Genomic DNA, 25232 nt, shown 5'->3' with positions numbered 1-25232 from the left:
AGAATGTTGGTCCTCTTTGTTGTCACTGTGTCACCTAGAGCAGAAACTCTTGTTTCCAACATGACAGTGAAGCCAAACATCCCTGACCCCCATACCCCAGGTGCCCGTCCTCCCCCAGGGCACCAGGCCCAGGGACGAGTCAACCTCCTTGACCACCCAGAGCTACTGCCATCCGCCCAACAGTGCCCATTTTAGGCTTATGTTTTGTTCCTTTCTTCTCAGAGTGTTTCCTCATCTGATCATGTGAGGACGTGAGAAATGATTGTGCATCTCATCTCCTTACAGTCTTCCCGCCCACGCCTCCCACGGGGACAGCTGGGCTTTCTTCTGAGTTTGCATTCAGATGCTGGGGCTCCCGCACTTGGTGACTCTCTTCCGCTGCAATTTCTCCCCTCACTAACCAGCCTCTGTGAAAATCCAAACTCATGCTCTGGATCCTCAGGAGAACATAGTGAGCAGGGCCCCCGAGATCCAGCTCCCTCCATCTTTTAGATCTTATGGGTCCTGTTTCCGGGTTGTGCTGACAATCCATCCACACTGTGGGGTCAGATCTCAGGATAACATCACCTACGGTAGAAAAGGCAGCGTGACACAGATGCACAGCATGGCCCGGCAACACAAGCATCCGGGCAGGGGCCCTGGAAACGTGATACCTGGGAGTCTGGCTCGGAGCCGCCTGAGATGGGAACCCCTGGCTCACGTCTGGCAACGAAAGCTTCCCGAGGGGCAATTAAATCCTGGGACGAAGAAGCAGATCGCTAGGACCACATTCAATGCCCTTGACACAATGACCAGGCCCTGGAGGACTGAACTCAGCCTCTCCTCCCCTGCGGGCCATCACGCTCTGCTCACATCCCGAATCTGACTCATGTCAGTGGTGACTCTGATATTAAATGTGCTACGAGTCCCTGAGGATCTGAGGTCATTCTCAGAGTCTGCGGCTATGAGAATGGCTGAAACACTTCTAAGTGCACATTCTCAGCCTGGTCACCTCTCCACAGGCACAAACATCATCCTCAGGAACCAGAATACTGTGTAATCAATGGAAGGGTCTCTGGGAGGCAGATGCCAGTGTTCCTAGCTCAGGAGTTCAGGACATACTAGAATCTGACAACGAGGAATCCACATAATTCCATCTCAGACTCTTTCTGTCCCTCTGAGCCACAAGCAGTCAGTCGCCTTCCCTCCTGGTCTCCTGGGCTTGACCCTCTGCTCTGGGCAAACGTGCTCCCTGTCAGCTCCCAGCCCTCAGCATCCAGACTGGCCTTCCTGCAAGAGCAGGGAACCGGGGCGGCTGCCTGAGAGTCACAGGGAGCAACGCGGCTGGAGGGGGCGGAGGGGCCTCGATGCCGTGGAGACCACTGTCCTCACCGCTGTGTCACTTGGGTACGGCCCCGGCCTTGGGTCTGTCTGTTCCCTGGAAGTTTCTGGAAGTAGAAGGTGAAAGCTCCCGATCAAGTGTTGGGAATCAAACATGAAAATTAGTAAATGTAAAGCTTTATAATAAAGCAAACAGACGTACAAGTGGGAATCAGTTATGAGAGCGAAACAGGTGAACTTGTTTCAAAACCATCATATTTGGCTCCTTTCTCATGGCAAAGGATTAAACAGAAAACGTGAAATTTTCTATTAAGGCTCAAGAAGCTGCCAATACATTCACTCTCCATTTTGGGCTTTATGAAAATAAATGTAGAAATGAAGACATAGGGATAATTCCTCAATGTCTTTATGATCGTGTGTCTTTCAACTCGAGGGAAGCGTCGTTTCTGTGGTGAAATATTCGGATTAGTCCCATTGTAATCCCGAGCGTGCATGAGGGCCGCTGACGCAGCTGCTGTGAAAGACTCGAACCTGCGGTTCGTGTCAGATGAATAATAAAAGTAAAAAATAAAGAGCCAATTTATTTTTTAAATCGTGGAAACTACCAGTGTGTACCTACAGGGCTGGAGACAGAACCGAACATTTGTTAGAAGGAGTACAAATTATCAAGCTTACACTTACAATAAATAGAATTTAAAAATAGTTCAAAATACATTTCTGAAGTCTCAGTATAAACAAATCAAAAACGTTGACTAAATCTGCATGACTCAATGACAAAATTTAACAAGTAATATAAAGCAAAATTTGAGCAAGTGGTGATAATTCCTTTCATTTTTTCTGTAGCTCTATTAATACATAATAAAAAATTAGTTGCTCATATTTATATTGTACGATTCAATGAGTTATTTCCAATTATAGTCGGCATTCAATGATATATTACTTTCGGTTGTACAGCAATTGAATTTCTCACTTGGTAGTGACTAGAGATCTGTATAACTCACAAAGTGCTCGCCCCACTAAACCTAGTGCCCCTCTTCTCCCTTACATGTTTATTACAACAATGTTAACTATTTTCCTTACGCCACACTTTATATCCCCATGTCTGTTTTGTAACTCTCCATTTGTACTTCTTAATCCCTTTGCCCTTTTTCACCGTCCCCCCAACCTCACTCCCACTTAGTAACCCCAAAGCATTCTCTGCATCTTTCAGTTCGTTTCCGTTTTTGTTGTTGTTGTTTTCTCTTTTGTACGTTAGATTCCACGTGTACATGAAATCATGTGATATTTGTCTTTCCCTGAGCCGTTTCACTCAGCGCCATAACCTCTAGGTCCATCAAGGCAATTTCTTTCTCCATCCCCTTCCTTTTAGTCTCTGTGTATCTTAATCTGAAGTGAGTCTCTTGTAGGTAGTTTGTAGGCAGCTTGTAGGGGTCTTGTTTTCTTATCCATGCATTTACTCTATCTTTTAGATGGAGCATTTCATTCTTTTCATTTGAGGTACTTGTTGGTAGGAATGTAGTTGTTACCGTTCTTTATTTCTGTTCTTGATACATGATTTTTCTTCTTAAAGAAGTCCCTCCAACATTTCCCGTAATGCTGATTTGGTGTTGATAAATTCCTTTAGCTTATTTTTGTCTGGCAAGCTCTTTACTTGCCCTTTGATTCTGAATGATAGTTTTGCTGGATAAAGAATTCTTGGTGGTAGATCTTGGGTCTTCATTGCTTTGAATGTTTTGTGCCAAGCCCTTTTGTCCTCCAGTTTCTTTTGAGAAATCAGCTGCCAGTCTTATGGGTGCTCCCTTGTAAGTAACACACTGCTTTTCTCTTGCTTCTTTTAATTTTTCTCCTTGAATTGAACCTTTGGCATTTTAATTTTCATGTGTCTCAGTGTGGGCCTCTTTGGGTTCATCTTTCTTGGGAACTCCCTGGGCTTCCCAGAGTTGTATGTCTATTTCCCTCACCGGGTTAGGGAAGTTTTCTATCATTATTTCTTCAAATAGCTCTCCAACTTCTTGTTCCCCTTCAGGCACCCCTATGACCCGGGTGTCTTTACATTTACTTTAGGCACCTTAAATTATTACTGTAAAATTGGTCACTTTTTTTCTTACCTTTCCGATTGAGTGTCCTTGGCTTCCCCCATGCTCTGCACTGGGGGTTCGATCCTCTTCTTCATCCGCTCTGTTGATTTCCTCTAATATCCCCTTCATCTCGGGTAATGTGTTCTTCATTTCTGACTGGTCACCTTTTATAATTTCATCCATTGCTTTGTATTTCATCCTCCCACCTTCACGGACTTGTTGTCCCAGCCCGATGTCCAGGCAGGCAGGGAAGGTGGACAGTCACACAACGGAAACTTGATTCTCTCTGGACGCAGGATAAGGAAGACTAAGAGACCAGAGAGTCTCAGTTCCAACAACTGGCCTGAGCCAGCGGAGCTTTGGGGCGTCCCCGCCAGGACCCAGGTCCTTCTGCTTCTCACGCCCCTCGCCCAGTGGACAGGGTGTTTCATCAGGGGACTGTGAAGGGTGTTGGTGGGGACATTTGCCTGCCCTTCGTTCCTGGCATCTGGGCACCAGCAGCGGGCTATCCCATTCTTTATACCAGCTGCTCTCAATCCAGGCTTCTGGGTCAGACTGTGTAAACCTGCCATCATGCACAGTGTGTGTGTGTCTGTGTGTGTGTATGTGTGTGTGTGTGCGCGCGCGCGCATACGCATGTAAGGCGTGAACATATGCGGGTGATCGAATGTTCCATGATGTCCACAACAACTAGTACAGACACAGTGGTATGGTTTCGTGTTGTTTGTCTTCCGATCATTAGCAATTTTCTTTCCTAAATTGCTGTCTCTGTTGTCGGGATGATTCCTGTAATTTTAGGTGATATGATTACCTTTTTCCTCAAAGCCTGCTGCTGTACTAAGATGCTCCATATAATTGTGGCTTCAAGTGTAAAACAGCATTGGTGCCCCAGCCCTGGAGCAGTGGACAGAGCCGTGGAGGGACAGGAGCTGTCTCTGATGGGCTCAGGTCACCAAGTCACACAGTGCTGAGTCAGCGCCTGGACACCAGGGGGTGCTGAAGGCCTAGAGGTGATCAGAGTTGGGACCAGCCAACTTGTACTGCCTGGTACCCTCTATGCAGGGCTCACAGCTGTGACCTGCCACATTGTAAGCCTAAACTGCTCCACCCTACCTCTTCCTGAACCCTCAGGCAGAGAGACCTGACCCTGGGCCCAGTGACATATCAGAAAGCTAGAGGTCTCATTTGCATGAGTGGCCCCTCCCTCTGTCAGAGCTTGAAGAGGGGAGGGAGAGACTTGGGGGAAGCTCTGCTTCAGCTGTGGGGACACAGAGGGCAGGACTCGGTGATCATCACCATGGCCTGGTCTCTTCTCTTCATCACTCTCCTCGCTCACCGCACAGGTGACTAGATATGGGAACAGGAGAGGGGACCGTGGGAGGCCACACGGGGCCCTGCTCCCTCCTCTTGTCTCCAGCCCCAGCATCACCGTCTCTGTGTCTCTCCCTCTTCCAGGCTCCTGGGCCCAGTCTGTGCTGACCCAGCCGTCCTCAGTGTCTGGGGCCCTGGGACAGAGTGTCACCATCTCCTGCACTGGAAGCAGTTCGAACATCAGGGGTTACTGTGTGCAGTGGGTCCAGCAGCTCCCTGGAACGACCCCCAAAGCCCTCATCTATTGTGATAGCAGTCGAGTCTCTGGGGTCCCCGACCGATTTTCTGGCTCCAAGTCTGGCAACTCGGCCTCCCTGACCATCCGTGGGCTCCAGGCTGAGGATGAGGCCGATTATTACTGCTCAGCATGGGACAATAGTCTCAAAGCTCGCACAGTGCTCCAGGCCCGTGGGGAAGTGAGACAAGAACTGGCTGTTTCCTGTGCGATGGGGCTTCCCTGGGCCGACCCCACTGCTCTGACCAGACAGCTGCCTTCTTTGTGTTTGACCGAAAAGTGAGGTCTGAGACCACAGGACTTTGTCTAGATAATGTGCCCTTATCCTCTTTAAATCTGTCCCCAAGCCTGTCCTTGTTTCCAACACAAGAGTTAATTTTCTGTAACACAGCAGAAATTCTTAGATGTAGGGCAGGCCGCCCTGGGGACCGAGTCCATGAGGGCTGTGCTGGCGCCAGGGCTGCTGAAGCGTAATCCACAGACTGGGAGGCTGAACCAGCAGAAACATGGGTTCCCACAGGTCTGAGGCAGGAAGTCTAAGATAGAGGTGTGCGCAGGTGGGTCTCTCCCGAGGTCTCGCCCCTTGGCCGGAGGCTGCGTTCCCCCCGAGTCCTCACACGGCCTTCTCTGAGTGTGCGCTCACCCCTGGTTTCTCCTCTCATGAAGACACCAGCCCTACTGATTAGAGCACCACCCGCATGAGCTCCTCTACCTTAGTTACCTCCTCATGGCCTCATCTCCAGAAACTATCACTTGCAGGGTGAGGGTTTCCACGTAGGATTTGGAGGGAATACAGTCCAGTCCACATCACGAGGTCAGGACAGGGCCGGGGACGCAGATCCAGCTGTGTCTGACTCAGGAGAGTGTCTATGCAGATGATGTGCATCCACACCATGTACTGAACACCTACTGTGTGCCTGATTTGGGTCTAGGAGCTTGGGATACAGTGTGGACAAGCAGGAGGGGCCTTGTGCTCTGGGAGCTGACACTGCCTAGGAGAAGAGACAGGACAAATGAGGCAAAGTACTGTGTCCTTGGGCTGATTCCCCACCTGGGTACAAAATGCCTCTGTGGCCCCAGGCATCTCATGCATGCAACAAACCCCTCCGAAACATAGAAGCTCCTCACCCTACACATTGGCCAGGAACCCCGGTCTTCAGCATGGCTGGACCCCATCACTCACGAATCTCCTTGACACCATCATGACGACCAGGGAGGAGATCATCTGATTGTTTAGGTTACATAGCACCTGTCTGGTTGGAACTGGAATTAGTCATAGACTAAACACAGGGCTGGGAGATTTTGGGTCCAAAGAGAATTTAAAACATTATGGAACATTCAGCAAATACCTCCCCACCACACACACCACACTTCTCCTCACCCCCATCATTAGTTCAGGTTGGGACACTGTGGACACTGGGATCTGGGCAGGGACACAGGCCAGGCCGTCCCTGTCTCCTAGAGCTGCAGCTCGCTCGCTGACCATTCTGATAGTCCTGCAATAGATCAATTCCAGGCCAAGACACGCTCGGCCGCATCCACAGGGTATGATCTGAAATTCAGCTTGTCCCGGGAGAGGCAGAAAAATGGCCTCACTTCCCAGAGGTAGAAGGAAGGTAGAGAAAGTTCAAGAACCCTCACTGGTGGCCACTTCCGCACCACCCCTGAGACCTTCTCCACTGGTCACTCTGTCAAATGAGGACCAGACTCAGGGGCCAGCACTTGAAACTCTGCTCTGTCCACACTCTCCATCTCAGGGTGACTTTTCCCCCAAAACCAAGAACCTGCCTCCACGGTTCCTCTGCGTCATGTCTGAGAGTCTCCACCTCGCAGGGTCATGGTCACAGGAGCAACATGAGAGTCAGCCTGCTTCTGGTTCTTCTGCGCCTCTGCCTCTGCAGGACACGAGGTCAATTACAATACAGGAGTAGCGATAAAATTCTCCTGGTTTCCCCACCTTGGAATGTCCTTGTCACTGTCCTGTAATATTGTGCGTGTCCATAATGTCATGTTATGTCCTCAGGCCAAGGGTCATTTATCTTCCCAGATTGCACCCCATCCCTTCCGGTCTCATTTCCTGTCCACTCATCAGTTTCAATACCAAACAATTATATTCAGCCGATTGACACAAAAGTGTGTGTGTGTGGGGAGGGAGGGGTAAATTTCTAGAAAAACACAGGAAAAGTTTTAGTAGTCTTGGGAATCACTCCAGGACCCAAGAAAATTAATCACTGCACTTAAGGACCGTCCTCGGTCACAACAGTATAAATAGATTACATTTAGGAATCCACTTAGACAGATCAGCAAATCATCTCCAGAGTGTCAGAGAAAGATTTTCAAACATTACACACATGACTCTCATAGGAATAAAGCGTGAATTGGATTTACCTTCTCCTGTGACAATAAAACTGCAAATTGAGAAAATTTCACTTCTCGACACACTCAAAGAAGGACGTCCGGATGTTGGACTTTCTCCATCTCACTCTCCCCTCTGACCTTTCCTGAAGGGGACTCTGCTGTCCCTTGTCACCTCCTCACTTCTCTTCACCTCTCACACTCTGACACACGCTCCTCCCCGTCTCCCTTTCCAGAAGCCTCAGTGGATCACACTCAACCAGTCAGCGAGCTCAGTGACCTCACAAACCAAAGCACATCTTCTTAGACCCAGAGTCGCTCGCCTGGCCAGACTCTGGTTTTTCTGGATTCTAATCCTATCGTTGCTGGTCGTCTGCTCCTCCTGGGTCACATGATTCATCTCTGTCTTCCTTTGTTTATATCACTTTGTGGACATCTCTACATCTTCACGTAAACCCTAGGGACCTTTGTGTCATGACTGGGTCCCCTCTACTTTCATGTCGTCTCTGATTTATGCTCCCCCATGATCCCACTGACCTTTAACCCCTCCCAGAACTGGGATAAAGGGCGACCATGGCCTCTCCGGAGTCCCCGCATCTGGTGTTGCAGGTGAGGCTCTGTTCATCTCCCACCCTTGTGCTTCTTGTTCAGGGTCAGCTCCATGGGGCCAAGAGGAGGTCGTCTAGCTCAGCCTGGGTTCCCCGGCCAAACACCGTGCCCAACACCAGGTAGGTGCTCGGTTAACAGTTACCACTGAAGACATGTCCCTCGTCACCCAGGCCACATGGTGCTGGGCCAGGATGGGGCCCAAACCTGGCAGAGAGTCAGCTGTGCCCCTGCTCCTGTCTCTGCCCTCAGCCTGAGAGCTGCGGGGCCTCCTGGAGGGAGAGAGCGCCCGTGGGAAGATCAGGGCCTGTCTGGCCCCTCCCTCGTATTCCCAGTGCCCTCATTGCTTCGTTATCTACATGAGTCATCGTTTACTTACCTCTAGGCAGGGAAAATGTATTAATGAAAGAAAGAATGAATGAATGAATGATGCATCCTAAGTTCCAAGGCAAGCGGTTACTTTTAACACCTGCATTCTTCCACAGAGGAGGCAAACCATTCCCTGATTGTCTCCGCATTTTTCTCACAAGTCTCTATACTTTCATCCCTGATTTCAATGTGACAAATGTAGCACAATCCATCACGCAGCCATCACACCCTCCCCACCTGACCTCCCTGTGTCAGGGGCATCCCCACCTCTCCCTGAGTCAACCTGGATCCACCTGGCTCTCCAGACTGTCCCGCCCCCTCCCCCGCCTGGGGTCAGTAGGTCAATTCCCTGTGTCCCGCCTCAGGGCACATGCCATTCCCACCTTCCCTGTGTCCTTTGCTGTCAAATTCCTCCAGCCACCTGAGACGACGCCTTGCTAGGTCTCTTCCAAGTTCTCTCTTTTTTGCTTTTACAGATTATTTTGGTTTTTGTTTTCCGTCTTGATGGGTAGAAAACTGTAATATTTCATTGTGCCAGAACATAAAGAACCCAATTTGGTGTTTATACCTTGTACATTTGATTTCATTAGCAGCTCACTTTAATGTCATCACGAATCTCCCTCCCTGAAATACAAAGTTATTACATTATGAGGTGGGGGAGGCACCTGGAGGGCTCTGTGCCTCCTAACCCTTGGGGTACCGGGAGGTGAGCACCCCCTGAGGACGTCTCCCTGTCCCCCTGGTTTACCTTATCTTGCCATTTCCCATCCAGGTACATGCAAAGCCACCCCTTTGGCCTTGGTATTAACAGCAGCCTTTGCATGTGCCGCAAGAGTTGGCTTGTGAATCTGAGTTCTGTTTTCCCTCAGGCTTGGACCCCAGGGCCGGGTGTTGGTGACAAGGGATGGAAGGACGGCCTTATGCCCCATCCCACCATGACTGTGACTGTGAGTCCTACATCGCTTTCCCCCATGGTGCTCCGAGTCGATCTCTTGGTTCCTCAGATCTTTGTCATGGTAATAAGTGTCCTTATGGTCCTGGTAAAAGTCAGGACATAAGCCATCAAGCATCCTGTCAAGTTCTGTCCTAAGATCTGTGCTAGAAATTCCTGCAGACCATAATCTCTAAGGTGCAGCACTGAAGAGAGGCACGGATGGGATAAACTCTCCCAGCACACGGGGCATGGTCACAGGCGGGTCCCACAGTGGTGCCTCGTGGACGCCGAGGCCCTGCTCTGCACCCACGCCCCGCGGCATCCTCGTGGGTGTGCAGGGTCCTCCCCTCCCTGCTCTGGAACGTCCGCATCCTGCACCTTCCACGTCCTCCTCTGGGAAGGTGTGTTTCCCTGCATGTCTCCAGTTCACACTCAGCGCCCAGAGCAAGAGCCCCTCTGAGCCCCCCACGGGGACAGAGCCACCCTGCTCTCTGTTCCCTGCGTTGTGTCCTCAGCCCCAAGGTGGTTCCCACCCACTCTATGCTCAGAATTCACGCGAACTTCCCTCTGGACTGCCACCCACAGAGGAAGCCCGAATCAACGACGGTCACACCACGACCCCACCTGCATCTTCCCCTGTAGGGGTGACCGTAAGAAGGAAAAAAGGAGTTAGGAAACAGGTGAAGGTGAGACTTTGGAACTGCATGAAAGAGCGGAGATTCTCCTGAGTGCCAGCAGGGGGCGGTGTGAGACCCTCTTTGGGAGTCTCAGCAGGACAGGTGCTCCCTGCTGGGCACCGCTCAACTGACTGGAAGACCTTTTGCTTCCTGTGGGGAATGGGCTGATGTGTCCCCTCTTGGCCCGACGGTGTCCCCTACACATAGGCCTGTGTGTGTTCCCAACAACAACTTCCTCCCAACACCACACAAGGCAGAAACAGGTGCCTCTCTCTGCAAGGGCCCCAGACCCTGTCAGTGCACCTGGGGGAGGGCAGGGAGTGCGGACGCATTTGCATGAGCAGCTTCTCCTTTGTGAGGCCGTCTGGGAGGGGATAAGAGAGGCCTGGGCAGCCCAGAACCAGGTCTGTGGCCAAAGAAGTGGCCGAGTGCACCATGGCCTGGACCCCAGTCCTCCTCGTGCTCGTCTCTCTCTGCACAGGTAGGGACAGGACCCAGAGACCCAGGACAGCTGCACCCTGACCCTTCTGTTCACTCTGAGATGTGTCTGTGTTTACAGGTTCCCTCTCCCAGCCTGCGATGTCTCAGCCGCCCTCCCTCTCTGCATCTGTGGGAGCATCAGCCAGACTCACCTGCACCCTGAGCAGTGGCTTCAATGTTGACGGCTATTACATTAACTGGCACCAGCAGAAGCCAGGGAGCCCGCCCCGGTATCTCCTGGCCTATAAGTCGGACTCCGATAAGTACCAGGGCTCCGGGATCCCCAGCCGCTTCTCTGGATCCAAAGACACCTCTGCCAACGCAGGGCTTCTGCTCATCTCCGGGCTCCAGCCTGAGGACGAGGCCGACTATTACTGTGACATATGGGACGGCAACTCTAAGACTCGCCCAGTGTTGCAGTCCCAGAAGGAAGTGAGACAAAAACCTCTGTGCTCTCCAGGCCTGTTGCAGTCGCCCCTGCTGGTGCTGGGACCAAGCCCAGCTCCGTGGTGACTTGTGTTGTCAGGTCTCATGCAGCACCTGCTGTCCTTGGGCCAGCAGTCCTGACAATGTCACGTCCTTCTCTTCCATTCACCTTGTACAGTGACTTGTTGTTCGTATATTTCTCACGGTGTTCATGGTTTCACAGGCAAAAATTCCTTATTCAGAGATAAGTATCTCCCGGTAGACACAACCGAGGATGTCAAATCAGGTTGATTCCGGTCTTGACCGGCTCAGGGCCCAGGAGTGATGAGGATTTGCTTCTGGTGTGAGTGTTTCAAATTAATTCCATGATACAATCATCAAGCGGAAATGAAGTTTATTCTATATACTATGAGAGAAATATAAAAATTAAAAGAATAATACTATTTAAAATAATATCAATATGAAATATTAGAGATAAATCCGAGAAAATATCAAAATCTTGAACACTAAAAAGTACAAACAGTTGTGTGGCAATGAATAAAATTGATTATATCTTACTAGTTTGTGGTATGACATACACAATGTAGTTATGATAAAAAATTTTCCCAAACTGGATGTAAAGCTGCCTGCAAAGTCGTCAGGTTAAAATATCCACGCAATAAAGGATGAGGTAGGAAAGTTCAGGAAAGAAATGCTAATAGGACAAAAAGAAAGATAAATGAAACAACCCTGCTCCTGTTCCATGAGACCCGTCCCGGAGGAGGCACAGGCCAGGTGACGGGAGGCTGCCCTGAGGGGCGACGGGCAGTGTGGGTGCAGCCGGCCTGGGCTGGGTGTCACTAGGCACTGAGGCTGTGCTGTCACCTGTAATGTGCACCTGTGGTGACGTGGTTGTGATTGTCACCTCAACTCAATGAAGTATCCTGTGACTTGTACCTTGTTTATGGAGAATCAAGACCACAAAGGCTCTGTATGGAAGAGGGTACCATGTGATGTCAGGGACTCTGATTTCGATTGTATTTCCAGGAGTGAGAAATAGAACCCGTGTCCATCATTCCTGGGAAGACAATGTGAAAATCCCTTTCAGATAATGTGTGTCCTCCAAGAGCTGCCTCGCTTCATCTCAGAAAGCCTGTGGAGATGTCCCTGCCACACACAAGGTGTCGCATGGCTGGTCTTGTGGGCGTGGATATCGTGGGAAGCCAGGCCTGCGGGGAAATCTTGGATTCCCTGACCTGCTCTTCCTGAGGCTTGGCCCTCTCAGGACCTCTGTGGACCCAGGACACAGACTTTCCCTCCTCCAATACATATCATGATGATTCCGCAGGACGGGACTCAGGAAGGGGCCAGAAAGTCAAAGGCCAATGTGGGTTGCAGCAGAGAAAGAGATGTGAGGCAGCTGGCCCTCAGCTCTGGGGCCCAAGAAACAGGGCTGTGGGTTGTCTACACCACGTGCTGGACGCCCCTCTCTTCTGTGATCTTAGCCGCACAGGTGAAGGCTCCTGACACTCAAGCTCAGGCAGCATCCTTCCCCAGCTCTGCCCCTCCCTGCTGTGGGAACCCTGCCCTGCGCTCACAGGTCCCTGCCCCTCTCCCTGCTGATCCACCTTCCGGGGCTGGGACTCAGGATAGAAAGAGAACACCTACTGCTCTGGTGGCTGTAACCGTGTGATTTGGACACATCAGCCTCAGGGTCTGTTCACATCATCAAAGATCTGCACGTGTTGAAACTGCCACGTCTTCTGGGAACTTTGGTTCTCTTTGTTGTCACCATGTCACCTACAGCAGAAGCTCCCAGTTACGACTCGAGGATGACGCCAAACACCACTGACCAGCACCATGGCAGGTCCCCGTCCTCCTCAACTGTACCAGGCCCGGGAGATGAGGGTCAGCACCCCGGGCCCCACAGTCGGTCTCCCCCTGCAGCAGGGCCAGCGGGAGCACTGAGTGTTTGCTCACGTGATCAAGGGCGGACGTGAGAAATGGGTGTGTAGCTCGTTTCTTAACAGTCTTCCCGCCGCGCCTCACTCAGGGATAGAGGGGCTTCCTTCTCACGTAGTCTTCAGATGCCGGGGATCCCACACCTGGTGGTTTTCTCCTTTTGCAAGCTCCCCTCACTTAGCAACCTCTCTGGCAATCCCAAACTCTGTCCTCTGGATCCTCAAGTCGGTTAGAATGAGGACAAAGTGAGCAGGACCCCAAATGTCACCTCCCAGTACATTTTAGATTATCTAGACTCCTGCACTCAGGCTGTGCTGATACATCCATCTATGGTGTTGGGGCCAAGTCTCAGGAAAAACATCATCTATAGCACAAAAAAAGCAGTGACATGAAGACACACAATACGGCCCAGCAACAAAGCATCTAGGCAGGGGCCCAGAGATATCGTATCTGGAGTTCTGTCTCGGAGCCACACAAAATGAAACCTCTGACAAGAAATTGATCCTGAGGGGCTCTTAGTTCCTGTCCCAAGAAAAGGATCGGATGTGGGTGATCCTGGCACAGTGCTCCAGACCCGGGAGGAGTGGAGACTTCATCCTCCATCTCCTCCTGTGTGACCATCACACTCTGGTCCCTTCCTGCATCTAACTTCACGTCAGGGCTGAGTCTCCTGCTAAAATTGTCACCGACCCCTAAGAATTAAAGACTTTCTAACGTCTGAGGCTTTGAGGATGGCTGAAATATTTCTCAATGTATGTTCTCCGCCTGGTCACTTCCCCACAGGCAGAAACTTTCCCTTGACGGCACAGATTTCTTTTCGATAATCAATGGAAGGGTCCACAGGAGGCTGAGGCCAGCCAAAGGACCCAGCTCAGGATCTGACCACAGGGAACCCATGTAATTCAACCTCATGTCTTTGTCAAGAACTCAAAGCCTTGACTACGTTTCTATGTCTGCACCACACCAGTGCCCGGGGGCCCTCTTCCTGTCCCCCTGAGTCCAAAATTTCCCTTAGAATGGTTGGATAGGGTGACAAGGAAAGCAGAATTTGAGCATCGGTAACTTAGTTGTCCCCAATGGCTCTCTACTAAGCCTGTCAATGTCCCTCCCTGCTCCTGGCCAGGCTTTGCTGCTCATTCCTTGAGCTTTAACATGTCAAGAAAAGAAGAGTCTCTCTCTCTATCCGGATATCACCCTCTGAGGGGCTCCTGACCTCCAGGCACCAGGAGATGCCCCACTCCTGTTAAGAGCATGTCTCTCAGGCCCTCACCAGCTCACTCTCCCCACTTTAACCCTGGGACTTCCTGCATTTTTCCAACCTCTCTGGGTCTTCGTCTGAGATGATATGTAGTAGCTGTCAGTATTTTAGACCTAATCCTGATAAATCCAACCTCCATTACATTTGTAGGTTCCTTAACAAATAAGCTCGATCAGGCCCAAGGCAAACTGGAAACACTTCCTGAGTGTTTCTTTCACCAGAAATGGAGGAAGAAGCTCTATAAAGGATGAGAGTTCTATTTATAGTAATATTCTTTTCATATCAAACTGCAGGTGAGAAAAATTACAACCAAGAGTAAAAAAAAAGCTTAAATATATCAGAGTCAAAAAAAAAAAAAACCCTGCCAAGGTAATTTTCAAGGGCACCTGAGCACCTGTAGAAGTAATCAAGAAGAAAGACGCATTTTCCCTGAGGACATTTTGCTCTCATTGCAAAGACACGTGTACTACGAGTGGGAATTTTTCAGGTGCCCTTAAGGAGGATGACAACAGCAACACTGCCATCAAATAGTCCCATCTGTACGGGTCACTCAAAAAGAATTATGATCAGGAATGAATTAGCAGGGTTCCTGGGGAACTTTAAGCCTGGCTCTTGGTTCAAGGTCATCAGGTGCTTGTAATAAACCAGGGGTAAGGCAGAAGCAAAATCAAGTATCAGAATATTCTAAAACATCTGGTAACAGATGTATCCACTTATCTGTCTCAAGTCGTTAGGGACCTGGGAACTGAATGTCTTCACCCCAGACTGCACACAGCGGGCCTTCTCATTCTGGTTCCCTGGGAAGCGACATGAGGAAGATCCACCTGCAGAAATCAGAAGCCCTTCCAGGGGAGCCAGGTGGATGAAATGGGCTGAGGACTGAGACTGGAGACCAGCAGGGGGCGCAGGTGGACTGGTTCTGAGAGCTCAGAGTCTGGGCCAGGCAGGCTGGGAGAATGCTCACTGGCTCTTGCACACTTGAGCGCCCTTGCTGAAGTGTGACTTTCCTGCACCTGGGCACCCAGGAGCCACTTGAACACTCGGCTCAGACACACACGTTTGCCTCATGTGTCACCCTCCTCTCATGAAGTCACCGTCCATACCTGATTTATAGGTAAAGGTAGATGGACAATCACACAACGATAATAAATTTTCTTGAGAAACTTGACCTAAGGTGCTACCTGGGCACAGGATAGGGAGGGAGAGTCTCAATGCCAACAACTAGGCCACAGCAAGCAGAGCTCTGGGGCTCCTCCCCATTACCCAGATTTCTCTCTCTTCCTCACTCATTGGACAGGAGATTTCCTTAAGGGAACAGGGTAAGGATACTGGGGAGGAAGGGCATTTGCATGGCCTTTTGCTCCTGGCATCTGGGCACAGTTGGTTGTTATCAATTCTCTACCACATGCTAATTCCCAACTAGGGTCCTGGGTCAGAGGATGCTGTCTTTGTCATCAGCAGTTCCTAAGTGTTTGACAAAAAATGATTTAAAATACATATGAAATTAGCGAACATGTAGCATGAACTCTTTTTCTCATTTTAGAAAATCAACGGAGTCCAACCCAACAAGAACAGTATCAGGATTGAAAGCACAATCCAATCTCATTTATCATCTTAGCCAATCATTGCATGAATGACTCAACATAAGAGCAAGAAGAATCCATTGTATCAGAAGAAAAATTCACCATGACCCCAGGGAGGACTTGGGCTGAGGGTAGGGTATGTGCACCGTCTCTGGGTGACGATGCACCTGGACTCTGGGGCATGGCAGATGTGAAGAGTGGTGGTCAGCCTGCATCAGCAGGTCCCCTCAGAGAGGAAAGCACCTCCCAGAGGAAGCTCCTCCCTGAGTCTGACAGTGTCACTCGGGACATAAACTCTGTGATTTTTAGTGGACTCACTGCCGGAGGGAGGAGTGACTGCTAATCTCCATCAAAGAAGAAGAGAAGGAATTTTGCTGAGGAGGATGAAATGTTCCCAGGAATGGGGTTCGATTTGGCATGAGCTAGATCGATGGGGCCGGGAGGTGAGCACACCCATCTCATCGTTGAGCCCTTCGTTTCCAGAGACAGAATTTAGGACTGACGTCACCAGGGACATGAGGAAGCTGATTTGGTGAAAAACCTCTGCTATTCTTTCTCAGCGTCTCAGTCACCATTCAGTCATTGGTCAGTGTGAGGTCCCAGCACCCGACTCATTCAAGATCCTCCCCAGGGGACATCAGGGTGACACTGGGACTAAATGACAGAGGAAGTTGATTTGCATGAAGCACCTTCTCCTCCTAATGGGCCTGGGGGGCATAAAAAGGCCCGAGGACACCGCACTCCAGCCCAGGAGCCTGAGGAGGCCGCGTCCTGTGAGTGTCCCCACCATGGCCTGGACGGTGCTGCTGCTGGGGCTCCTCGCTTACGGCTCAGGTCAGGGGAAGGGACTCTGCATCCTCGGGGGGCACATAAAAGGAGAATCAGAGGCCGATCGCATTTCTCATAACACCTGTGTGTCTCCTGTTGTTTTCTTTTTATTTAGGGGTGCAAATTCTCAGACTGTGGTGACCCAGGAGCCATCGCTGTCAGTGTCTCCTGGAGGGACAGTCACACTCACCTGTGGCCTTAGCTCTGGGTCAGTCTCTACCAGTAACAACCCCGGCTGGTACCAGCAGACCCCAGGCCGGGCTCCCCGCACGCTCATCTACAACACGAACAGCCGCCCCTCTGGGATCCCTGGTCGCTTCTCTGGATCCATCTCTGGGAACAAAGCCGCCCTCACCATCACGGGGGCCCAGCCTGAGGACGAGGCCGACTATTACTGTAGTCTGGATATGAGTAGTGATACTTACACAGTGATGCGACCCCACGGGGAAGTGCAACCAAAACCTCCTCACATGCTCAGAATGGCTCAGCCTCAGAGGCAGAAGGGAAGAGAGAGGGTGCAAATGGCCAGCACGCCGTGCGGAGGGGGCTGCACAGCCCAGCTCTCCTGCCCAGTGGCTCAGGGCCATGTGTCTCCTCCAGGCTCTCCAATATGACTCTGCAATACAGGGCTTCCTCTTCCCCTGTCTGCCTCCGATAATGGGGAGGGGGTTCAGCATCAAAATATGCCAATCACAGGGCAACTAGAGACCCCACTGCTCCCCCTGAGACTTTTCTGTTGCAAAGAGCATGAACAGTTACACTCTCATTCATTGTTTGTCTCTGCAGACCACGTGGATAGTTCACTTAGCAGTAAAATGGGAGTCTTCCCGGGAGTTGCTGGGAATGCAGTTCCTCAAACGAGGCCAGCTGTGTCAGAAACCTGTGTCCTTTTGCAGGAATCTGTTTTAACGATCTCTCCAGGAGGTCTTTATGAACATTAAACTTTGAGAAGTACCTCTACTTCTATTGTTCTGAACTTATTCCTGAAAATTTATGTTTAAAATTCAATCTTGTTAACAATCTAGGACAAAACTCTCCCATTCAAAATCAAAAACACTCAGAAACAGATTTAAAACCTCAGGACATTGCTGAAAACTATGATTTGATTTCAAATTACATCCAGAAAAGAGGAGGAATTTCCACAAGCGCGTGTTCTCTTGGGACGCGGTTTGTGGTCATGGGAACACGTGTGCTGTGAGAAGACATCTGATGTGGAAGTGGCTTCTGGAACCTCATACCCGAGCCGACCCCCCTGGCGCCAGGACAGGCGGTGAGGGCTGCAGGTCGTGTCGCTCCGTGAGCTCCCCCGACGGCGTCCAGCACAGGCCGTGACGGGGAGAAGCAGAGTGTGAAATTCTGGATTGTTCATTTTTCCCTCAATATGAAGAGGCGAGGGGGGCTTCCTGCAGGTTTCGGAGTGAGCCGGGCCCTGTGCTCCATAGTTTGGACTTCTGGCCTCCAGAGCAGTGAGAAATACATTTCTGTTGTTTATCAGACACCCAGTGAAGGTCGTTCGTTATAGCAGTGGGCACAGAGCAGGACAGAAATGGGTCCTGAGAAGTAGGGGCGACGCTGTCAGAATCACCTATGGGGCGTCCTTGTTGTAAAGCTGCAAGACCATGGCTGACGCTGCCCCTGTTCCAGGGTTTTGTGGAAGGACGACCTTGGGAGCAATGGACTTGGGTATTCGGCTGAGGTGATTTCTAAGGCAAGAGCGGAAGGGGCTCAGGTCCTCCTGACTGCTGATAGTAAAATGGGAGCGGAGAAAGTCTTAAAAACAGAATCCTAAAGAAAAAAGAAAAAGCACTTAAAGATACTTAACATTCTAGGCCTGACCCAATTATGTGCCCTTAGGACACGAAGAGTGTGACCAAGTGACCACCTGACCAGGAGCTGAGTGCCCGGCGGCCCTCTGTCCGGTAGCCAGGAGCCAGCCTCCAAGCCGATGGAAGAATTCCCTGGGAGGAGATTCAGAGGTCATCAGAGCTGCCACTGGCATCAAGGCCCAGAGGCAAGAGCTGGGAGGAGGCAGAGAGGTTTCAAAGGGGCGCTTGCAGCACACAGGGGACCTTGGTGCTTCCCGCCCAGGGCCACCTCACACCACATTCTCTGCGCCCCGCCCAGCTGCTCTGTGCACCTGGCTTCCACAGGTGTGGCTCTGGCAGGCCCGATGTGGGCAGGGCCGTGGCCACCCCTCCCAAGGACACAGCTTTGGTGGAAGTGTCTGTTTGCTCCATTTTTACCACATAACCAAATTGACAGTCCTGGGGCGTGGCTGCCTCCACGTAGATCAGAGCAGGAACCCTCCTGGCTGTGGCATCATCCTGTGGGGCTCTGCAGTCCGGTTTCCCCTGGCTCCCCAGAGGGCCTGGAAGGCAGAGTGTCCAGCCAAAGTGAATTATTCTTGAGCATTGAAGTTGAATTCTGTTTAGCCTGTTCGGAGGACGAGGCTGAGGATGACTGTGTTCTGTGGTACAGCGACCATTTCCACAGTGACAGGTTCAGGTGGGTTGAGATACACAAGCCCCCGGGCTCTGAGCACCGTCGACCCCTAACATCCCCGTCTTGTGTTCCCAGAGGATCAGGTGGCATCAGGGGACTTGTTGTCCGTGGCCCCAGAGAAGGTGGTCAAGTGCATTGTTGTCAGACAAAAAGATTTATTTTTTACACACCACTTTATGAAAACAACATGATCTCAAAAACAAGAGCTAATATAATCAGTAACCACGCAGAAGATGGACAAGATTGGCAAAGGAAAAGTTACACTCGCACAACACATATTCAAGCCTAAATTCAGCCTGGCCAGCGTTTAGTAACCAAGACGAAATTTAGTAATATATTGATATGATAAGCTGAATTTTATATGTAAAGGTAAATATAGAAGCAAATTAACTTTAAGTGGGAAACTTAAAGAAACATAGTAGAAATACAAAAAAAAAATTACCTCTCTCTTTAAATGACTTTGGTGAAAATTGAAAAGAAAGTAAAATGGGAAAAAGTAATCCAAAAGGACCAGGATCGTTTACCACACCTCACAGTCCAGGGAACACGTGTGCCTGTCAGACCATCCGCCCTGCAGAAGAGGGCGTTCTCTTCCCGCGTCTCAACCCCATGGACCAGAGGGAGCCTCCCTGTGTGTGTCCCTGAGGAAAAGCTCAGAGTCACAGAAGCAGAACAGCACTGGTCCCTCTGTCCTCAGAGCGTGTTCCCTACAGAGACTCCTCGTGACTCCCCAGTGTTCCCTGCAGGGTGACGGGCAGGCAGGGGGCTGGGAGGGGGCTCGACAGAGGACACGAGTCTGCAGGGAGGACGCGTCAGAGAGACGAGAGTCACAGCTTCTAACCCAGCCTATTTCACGCAGCTTGTGTCTTCATTTGTTTCTCAAAACAACAACAAAACAATATAAAAATTGAAAAAGGAAAAATGTCTCTATGAAAAAAATTGCAGAGTGAAGATTTCAGCATATTTTAAATGTTGGAGACAGAGAAAACGTACCTTCATTTCTTCATAACTAAGCCAAGAAGAAATTTTGAAATCTCCATATGTGTCCAGGGGGTGTCTGTGAGCTGAGACCCAGTGCCCCCTGCAGCTTCTCGGAGGAGAGCAGGGGCCCAGTGGGTCATGTGTAGTTCATGAGTCCACAGGGTTTCTTATGAAGAGATTATACACGAAAATCAAACCCTCATATTCCATACCCGTGTGATGAATTCTAGTGATTGTGCCTCCACACTCAAGTAGGGGACTAGGGGAGGTGCCACCCAAGGCCCTTTGAAAAAGGAGCACTGGCCCTGCTGAGGGGAAGTCTCAGTGGACAGTCTCAAGCTGTCAGCAACTAAAGGGTGACCCTCAGCTGCAGAGAGCGGCCTCAACCAGACTCGTGTGTCCCAGACGAGTCCTTATCCACTGAGAGTCAGGAGGGTATAAAGATCAGGTTGGTGGAAAGGGCCCCAGAGATACCGACACAAGGTGACACCTGGTAGGAAGGAAGAGCCACCCCTGAGCCTGCGGTATGTGCCCTGAGTCACAACTAGAACGTACGATCCGTCATGAATTGCACAGCTGCACGGGCACTGGCGTTATGGGGGTGCGTGGAACAATCTCTCTCTCCATCACACACAGCAAACTGTTTGGGGGTTGATGACTCCACTCCCCCTAGTCTCGGCCTTGCGGGTTTAGATGTCACAAGGCCTAGACAGGAAACACTCACACCACAGACACTATCACAATCCAATAAACCCATGTTCAGCGTCACTGTTTACTCGGCAATCATCAGGATGGGAGAACGGCATGAAGACAGTCACCAGATGCCAGACGCATGGACCCTAATGAGTAAGCAAGCGCACAATAAGGAAGAGCCACGTGTCCTGCACAGCAGGGGACACGCCTCCACGGGATGGACACTGTTCTGAACTTAGTCCTGGGACAAGAGGAATTTGTACAGCAGCCACCACCTCAGTCCTGACCACTGAACAGCCAAGGGAGCCGTGGACTGAGTGACCCTGAGGAGTCTGAGTGGAGCACAGAGACACCCTGAGGTGATGGGGAGGCCACAAGAGGAAACATGTGTCCTTGTCCTAAGGACAGAGCAGTCGGGAGACAGGAGCTGTCTCTGAAGGGCTCTGGTCACCATGTCCCATAATGGTGTGTCTGTGCCTGGACACCAGGGGGCGCTCGGTCCTATTCCTGAAGGTCTGGGGGATCAGAGCTCTGACCACGCACCTGGCACGGCCTGGTGCCCTCTGCTCAGGCCTCACAGCTGTGAACCTCAGGAACCCCCAGGTCCCACACAGCCCACCCCCATCCACCCCTTGACAATTTCAGGCAGAGGGACCTTAACCAGGACCCAGTGAGGAATCAGAAAGCTGGGGGTCTCATTTGCATGAGTGGCCCCTCCCTCTGTCAGAGCTTGAAGAGGGGAGGGAGAGACTTGGGGGAAGCTCTGCCTCAGCTGTGGGGACACAGAGGGCAGGACTCGGTGACCATCTCCACCATGGCCTGGTCCCCTCTCCTCCTCACCCTCCTCGCTCACTGCACAGGTGACTGGATAAGGGGACAGGAGAGGAGACCCTGGGAGGACACACGGGGCCCTGCTCCCTCCTCTTGTCTCCAGCCCCAGCATCGCCGTCTCTGTGTCTCTCCCTCCTCCAGGCTCCTGGGCCCAGTCTGTGCTGACCCAGCCGTCCTCAGTGTCTGGGGCCCCGGGACAGAGTGTCACCATCTCCTGCACTGGAAGCAGCTCCAACATCGGGAATAACAATGTGCAGTGGTACCAACAGCTCCCGGGATCGGCTCCCAGACTCCTCATCTATGGTGATAACGAACTAGAGTCAGGTGTCCCCGACCGATTCTCTGGCTCCAAGTCTGGCAACTCGGCCTCGCTGACCATCCGTGGGCTCCAGGCTGAAGACGAGGCTGATTATTACTGTCAAACGTATGATGACAGTCTCGATGCTCCCACAGTGCTCCAGGCCTGTGGGGAAGTGAGACAAGAACCTGCCGTTTCATGTGCGATGGGGCTTCTCTGGGCAGACCCCACTCCTAAGGCAACACAGCTACTCTCTTTGTGAGTTTGACTTAAATGTGATGGCTGAGACCCACCCCAGGGAACTCTGTCTAGATAGTGTCCTTGTCTCTCTAAATCTGTTTCCGAATCATGTCCTTATTGCCAACACATTGACTAATTTTCTCAGAGCAGAATTTCTTAGATGCGGGGGGCAGGCTGCGCTGGGGAAAGATAACCAGAGTCTATGCAGCTGCCCTTTTTCTCCTCAATGAGAAAAATGAGCCTTTCCGGCTTCCATGTTCGTCAGAGCGGGGACCACCCCTGAAAGTACACCGTCCTCCGCAGCACGGACTCTGCTCTCCCAGGGGTCACAGCACACACCTTCCCATCCCTCCCAGGCTCCTGTGATCACGGCGGGCCGAGGAGCCCTGTGTCCCAGAGACGAGGCACTGAGATGTGGGGTGCTGTGTGAGGATGCAGGCCCGGAAGGTACTATAGGCGCAGAGCTATCCTGGGACCCTCCCTGGGGACATGAGACTTCGGACATGATGTCAGGAGAGAGGGGTTGTCAAAGGGGATTTGAGACCTGAGGCCAGGAACCGTCTTCATAGGATATGAAAGTGTTGGGGAGCTCACAGCTGTTGGGAAATTTTGAGTTCGCTCCAGGGTAAGGGGTGAACTTGGCCCACGGATGACAGGTCCTTACAGTGACACCATTCGGGACCTGGGGACTCCCGTGAGTTGATCTCCTGGCCCCGCAGGCGCTGACTGTGTCCTCCTGTCCCTTCAGACCACACTGGACCTGTCCAACCATCCAGGCTGGAGGCAGGCTGTGGGACAACAGGAGGGAAGTCCCCATTAGGTGCCCATGTCACCCCCTTTTGAAGTTCCTGATGAGCCCAGATCTGAGGTCACCTTCTCCTGCACAAGAAGCAGCAGTCACATGGGGTCACCATGGCAATGGTCTCAAGGGTTCCCAGGCAGAGCCCCTACCTTGTGACCCAGGACAGAGATGATTGACCCTTAGGGCTTCAGCCCTTACCTCTGACTCCTCCTTTGGTCACGTCGCCTCTTGACCATCTCTGGGCCCCAGCCAGATGCGGAGGCCGATTATCACTGCCACTTGACTAAATCACTGCCACATAGAGCTCCCGTCCCAGCAGGAGGCGAGGTGACCTTCTGCCCTGCACTCCCGCGTCTGTCCCATCCCTGCTCTGTCCCCGACTGTGTCCAACACCAGCTCAGGGTAAGGTTTCCACTGTCACATGTACCATTAAACCTGGTGGCCTCATGTTCTCACCTTGGTCTATGTTTGTGAGGTCAATGAAAACACCTTTTCTTTCTACCGGTATACAGTGCAAACAGCATTACTTTGTACCAGATACACGAGACTCCTCAGAGTTGCCGGCAATGATGGCGAGGAAAGCAGAAGTCCAGCACCAGTGACCCGGGAGAACCAGGTGGCCCTCCGGCAACCCTTGTCATGTCCCCTGCTGTCAGCTCAAGTTTCCCTCCTTCTTCCTTGACCCTCACACCCTAAGGAAGCTGAGTCTCGCTCTCTTTCTAGAGTTGTCACACTGAGGAGGCCCTGTGCAACTCATATTTGAAGACCCCTCCCCACTAAGGACATGGTTAGGTCCTCAGGCTCCATCTCCGGGGGCAGAGCTGTCCTGACCGTCTCGGGGACGCAGAGGACAAGGCTGAGAATGACTGCTGGTTGCTCTGTGGTGGTGCTTGGCACAGTGAGAGGCTTGAATGGGAAACTAGGACATAATCCTTTGCTTCAGAGTGAGGTACAAACATCATCACTTGAAATGGGGATCATGTGACCAACCATTTGAACTCTCAAGGCCTAAACGCTGCGCTTCCGTAGTGAGAAGGTGAAGAAAAGGGTCTCGAGGGATTCCGTCCCCGTTTTAGTCCTAACGTGGAGAAAATTTGAGAATGACTTTGGAGAAACGTGTCCAATAAAAATTAGAATCCAATTATTTATGTTCCAGGAGGAAGAGTAACTGCTGGATCAGAAGCAAAGTCTGGAGTCGAGCACGGTTTCTCCAGAGGGAGCACGTCCACTGATTTCCGTGGCCACTGAATGGGAAAGGAGAGAAACCCTCTCTTTGTATATGAGTAACAGTTATGTTATCAGGGAGCATGTTAATGCAATGTAAGCATATGCACTGTGTATTTCTTACAATTTAAAGTTTATCAAAGAATTCCTTCCAAATGTTGCGTGTTCAGTTGTGTACCCCAAGAAGGTATGTTGAGATTCGATAACGGCTAGTGCTTCGGACTGTGGTTTAATTGAAAAACGTTGTCTTCACAGCTGTAATTCGTTAAGACGAGGTTACTTTCCTGTAGGGTAACCTCCCGATCTCACATGTCTGGCGTCCATGTAAGAGGATTGCCACGTGAATACAGGGAAACCCGAGGAGACGGCACATGAAGGTGGAGGCAGAGGCTGGAGTTATGCAGCTGCAAGCCAAGGAACACCAGCACTTTGGGGAGACCACCAGTAGCCCTGGAGGGGCAAGGAAGGGTTTCCCTGCAGCCTCACAGGGAACCTGGCCCCTCCATTCAGGTGGTGGACTTGCAGCCTCTAGAAAAACGAGATAGGACATTTATGTTATTTTAAGCCACCCAGTCTATACCACGCTGCTATGACAGCCCCGAGACACTCATATACCAAACTGTCAACGTGACGGTATTTCTCATTCTGCATCCGTTTCCTCCATCATGATCCTCAATGTTTTCCAGAATAATTGTCATATTTGTGCTTATATGTCTACCTTTTTAGATTGCTATTTTTGTTTAAGGTTAGTATAAATACTTTGTCTCAAAAAAGGTATATCATAAACACGTGAGTGCTGGTTATGATTTTGATTGCAGGAACTCACGCGAATTACAGCCATGAGCTAATTTCCACATTTGACTAGTATCCGTAGGTGAAGATCATCTTGTCATTATTATCACATTCCGGCCACTCGTTTGCGCCCTGCGGGGAGGAGGGACGCCCACCATCCTCAGGGGGGAGCTGGAAGGACACCGTTCTGACGCGGGATGCGCACGAGGGGACACGGGAAGCGAGTCTGGGGACAGGGGGGCCGGGAGTGAACTGCTGGAAGGGTGAGGACCGCTGCACGAGCAAACCCGCCCCAGGGCCTTCGCGCCTGTGTGGGACCAGGCCCCGCGCGCTTTAATCCCCACGGGATCCTCTGGGGGCCTCGCACAGCGTGCATTCTGGTCCAGCGGGCCTGGAGCGGAGAGGACA

General features: G+C 51.2%; 1 gene segment (V, D, J or C); it reads left to right on the top strand.

Annotated features, from left to right (window-relative positions):
- Positions 1 to 21309: 21309 nt before the first annotated feature.
- LOC107506676 lies at positions 21310 to 22049 on the top strand. The segment is given in 2 exon segments: positions 21310 to 21497; positions 21610 to 22049. Coding segments are annotated over 2 exon segments (576 nt in total).
- Positions 22050 to 25232: the final 3183 nt, after the last annotated feature.

The sequence above is a fragment of the Rousettus aegyptiacus genome, unplaced genomic scaffold (genome assembly GCF_014176215.1).
Source record: "Rousettus aegyptiacus isolate mRouAeg1 unplaced genomic scaffold, mRouAeg1.p scaffold_m13_p_5, whole genome shotgun sequence".
NCBI lineage: Eukaryota > Metazoa > Chordata > Mammalia > Chiroptera > Pteropodidae > Rousettus > Rousettus aegyptiacus.
Note: the sequence above shows the minus strand (reverse complement) of the source record. Positions and strands in the feature narration are given on the sequence as shown.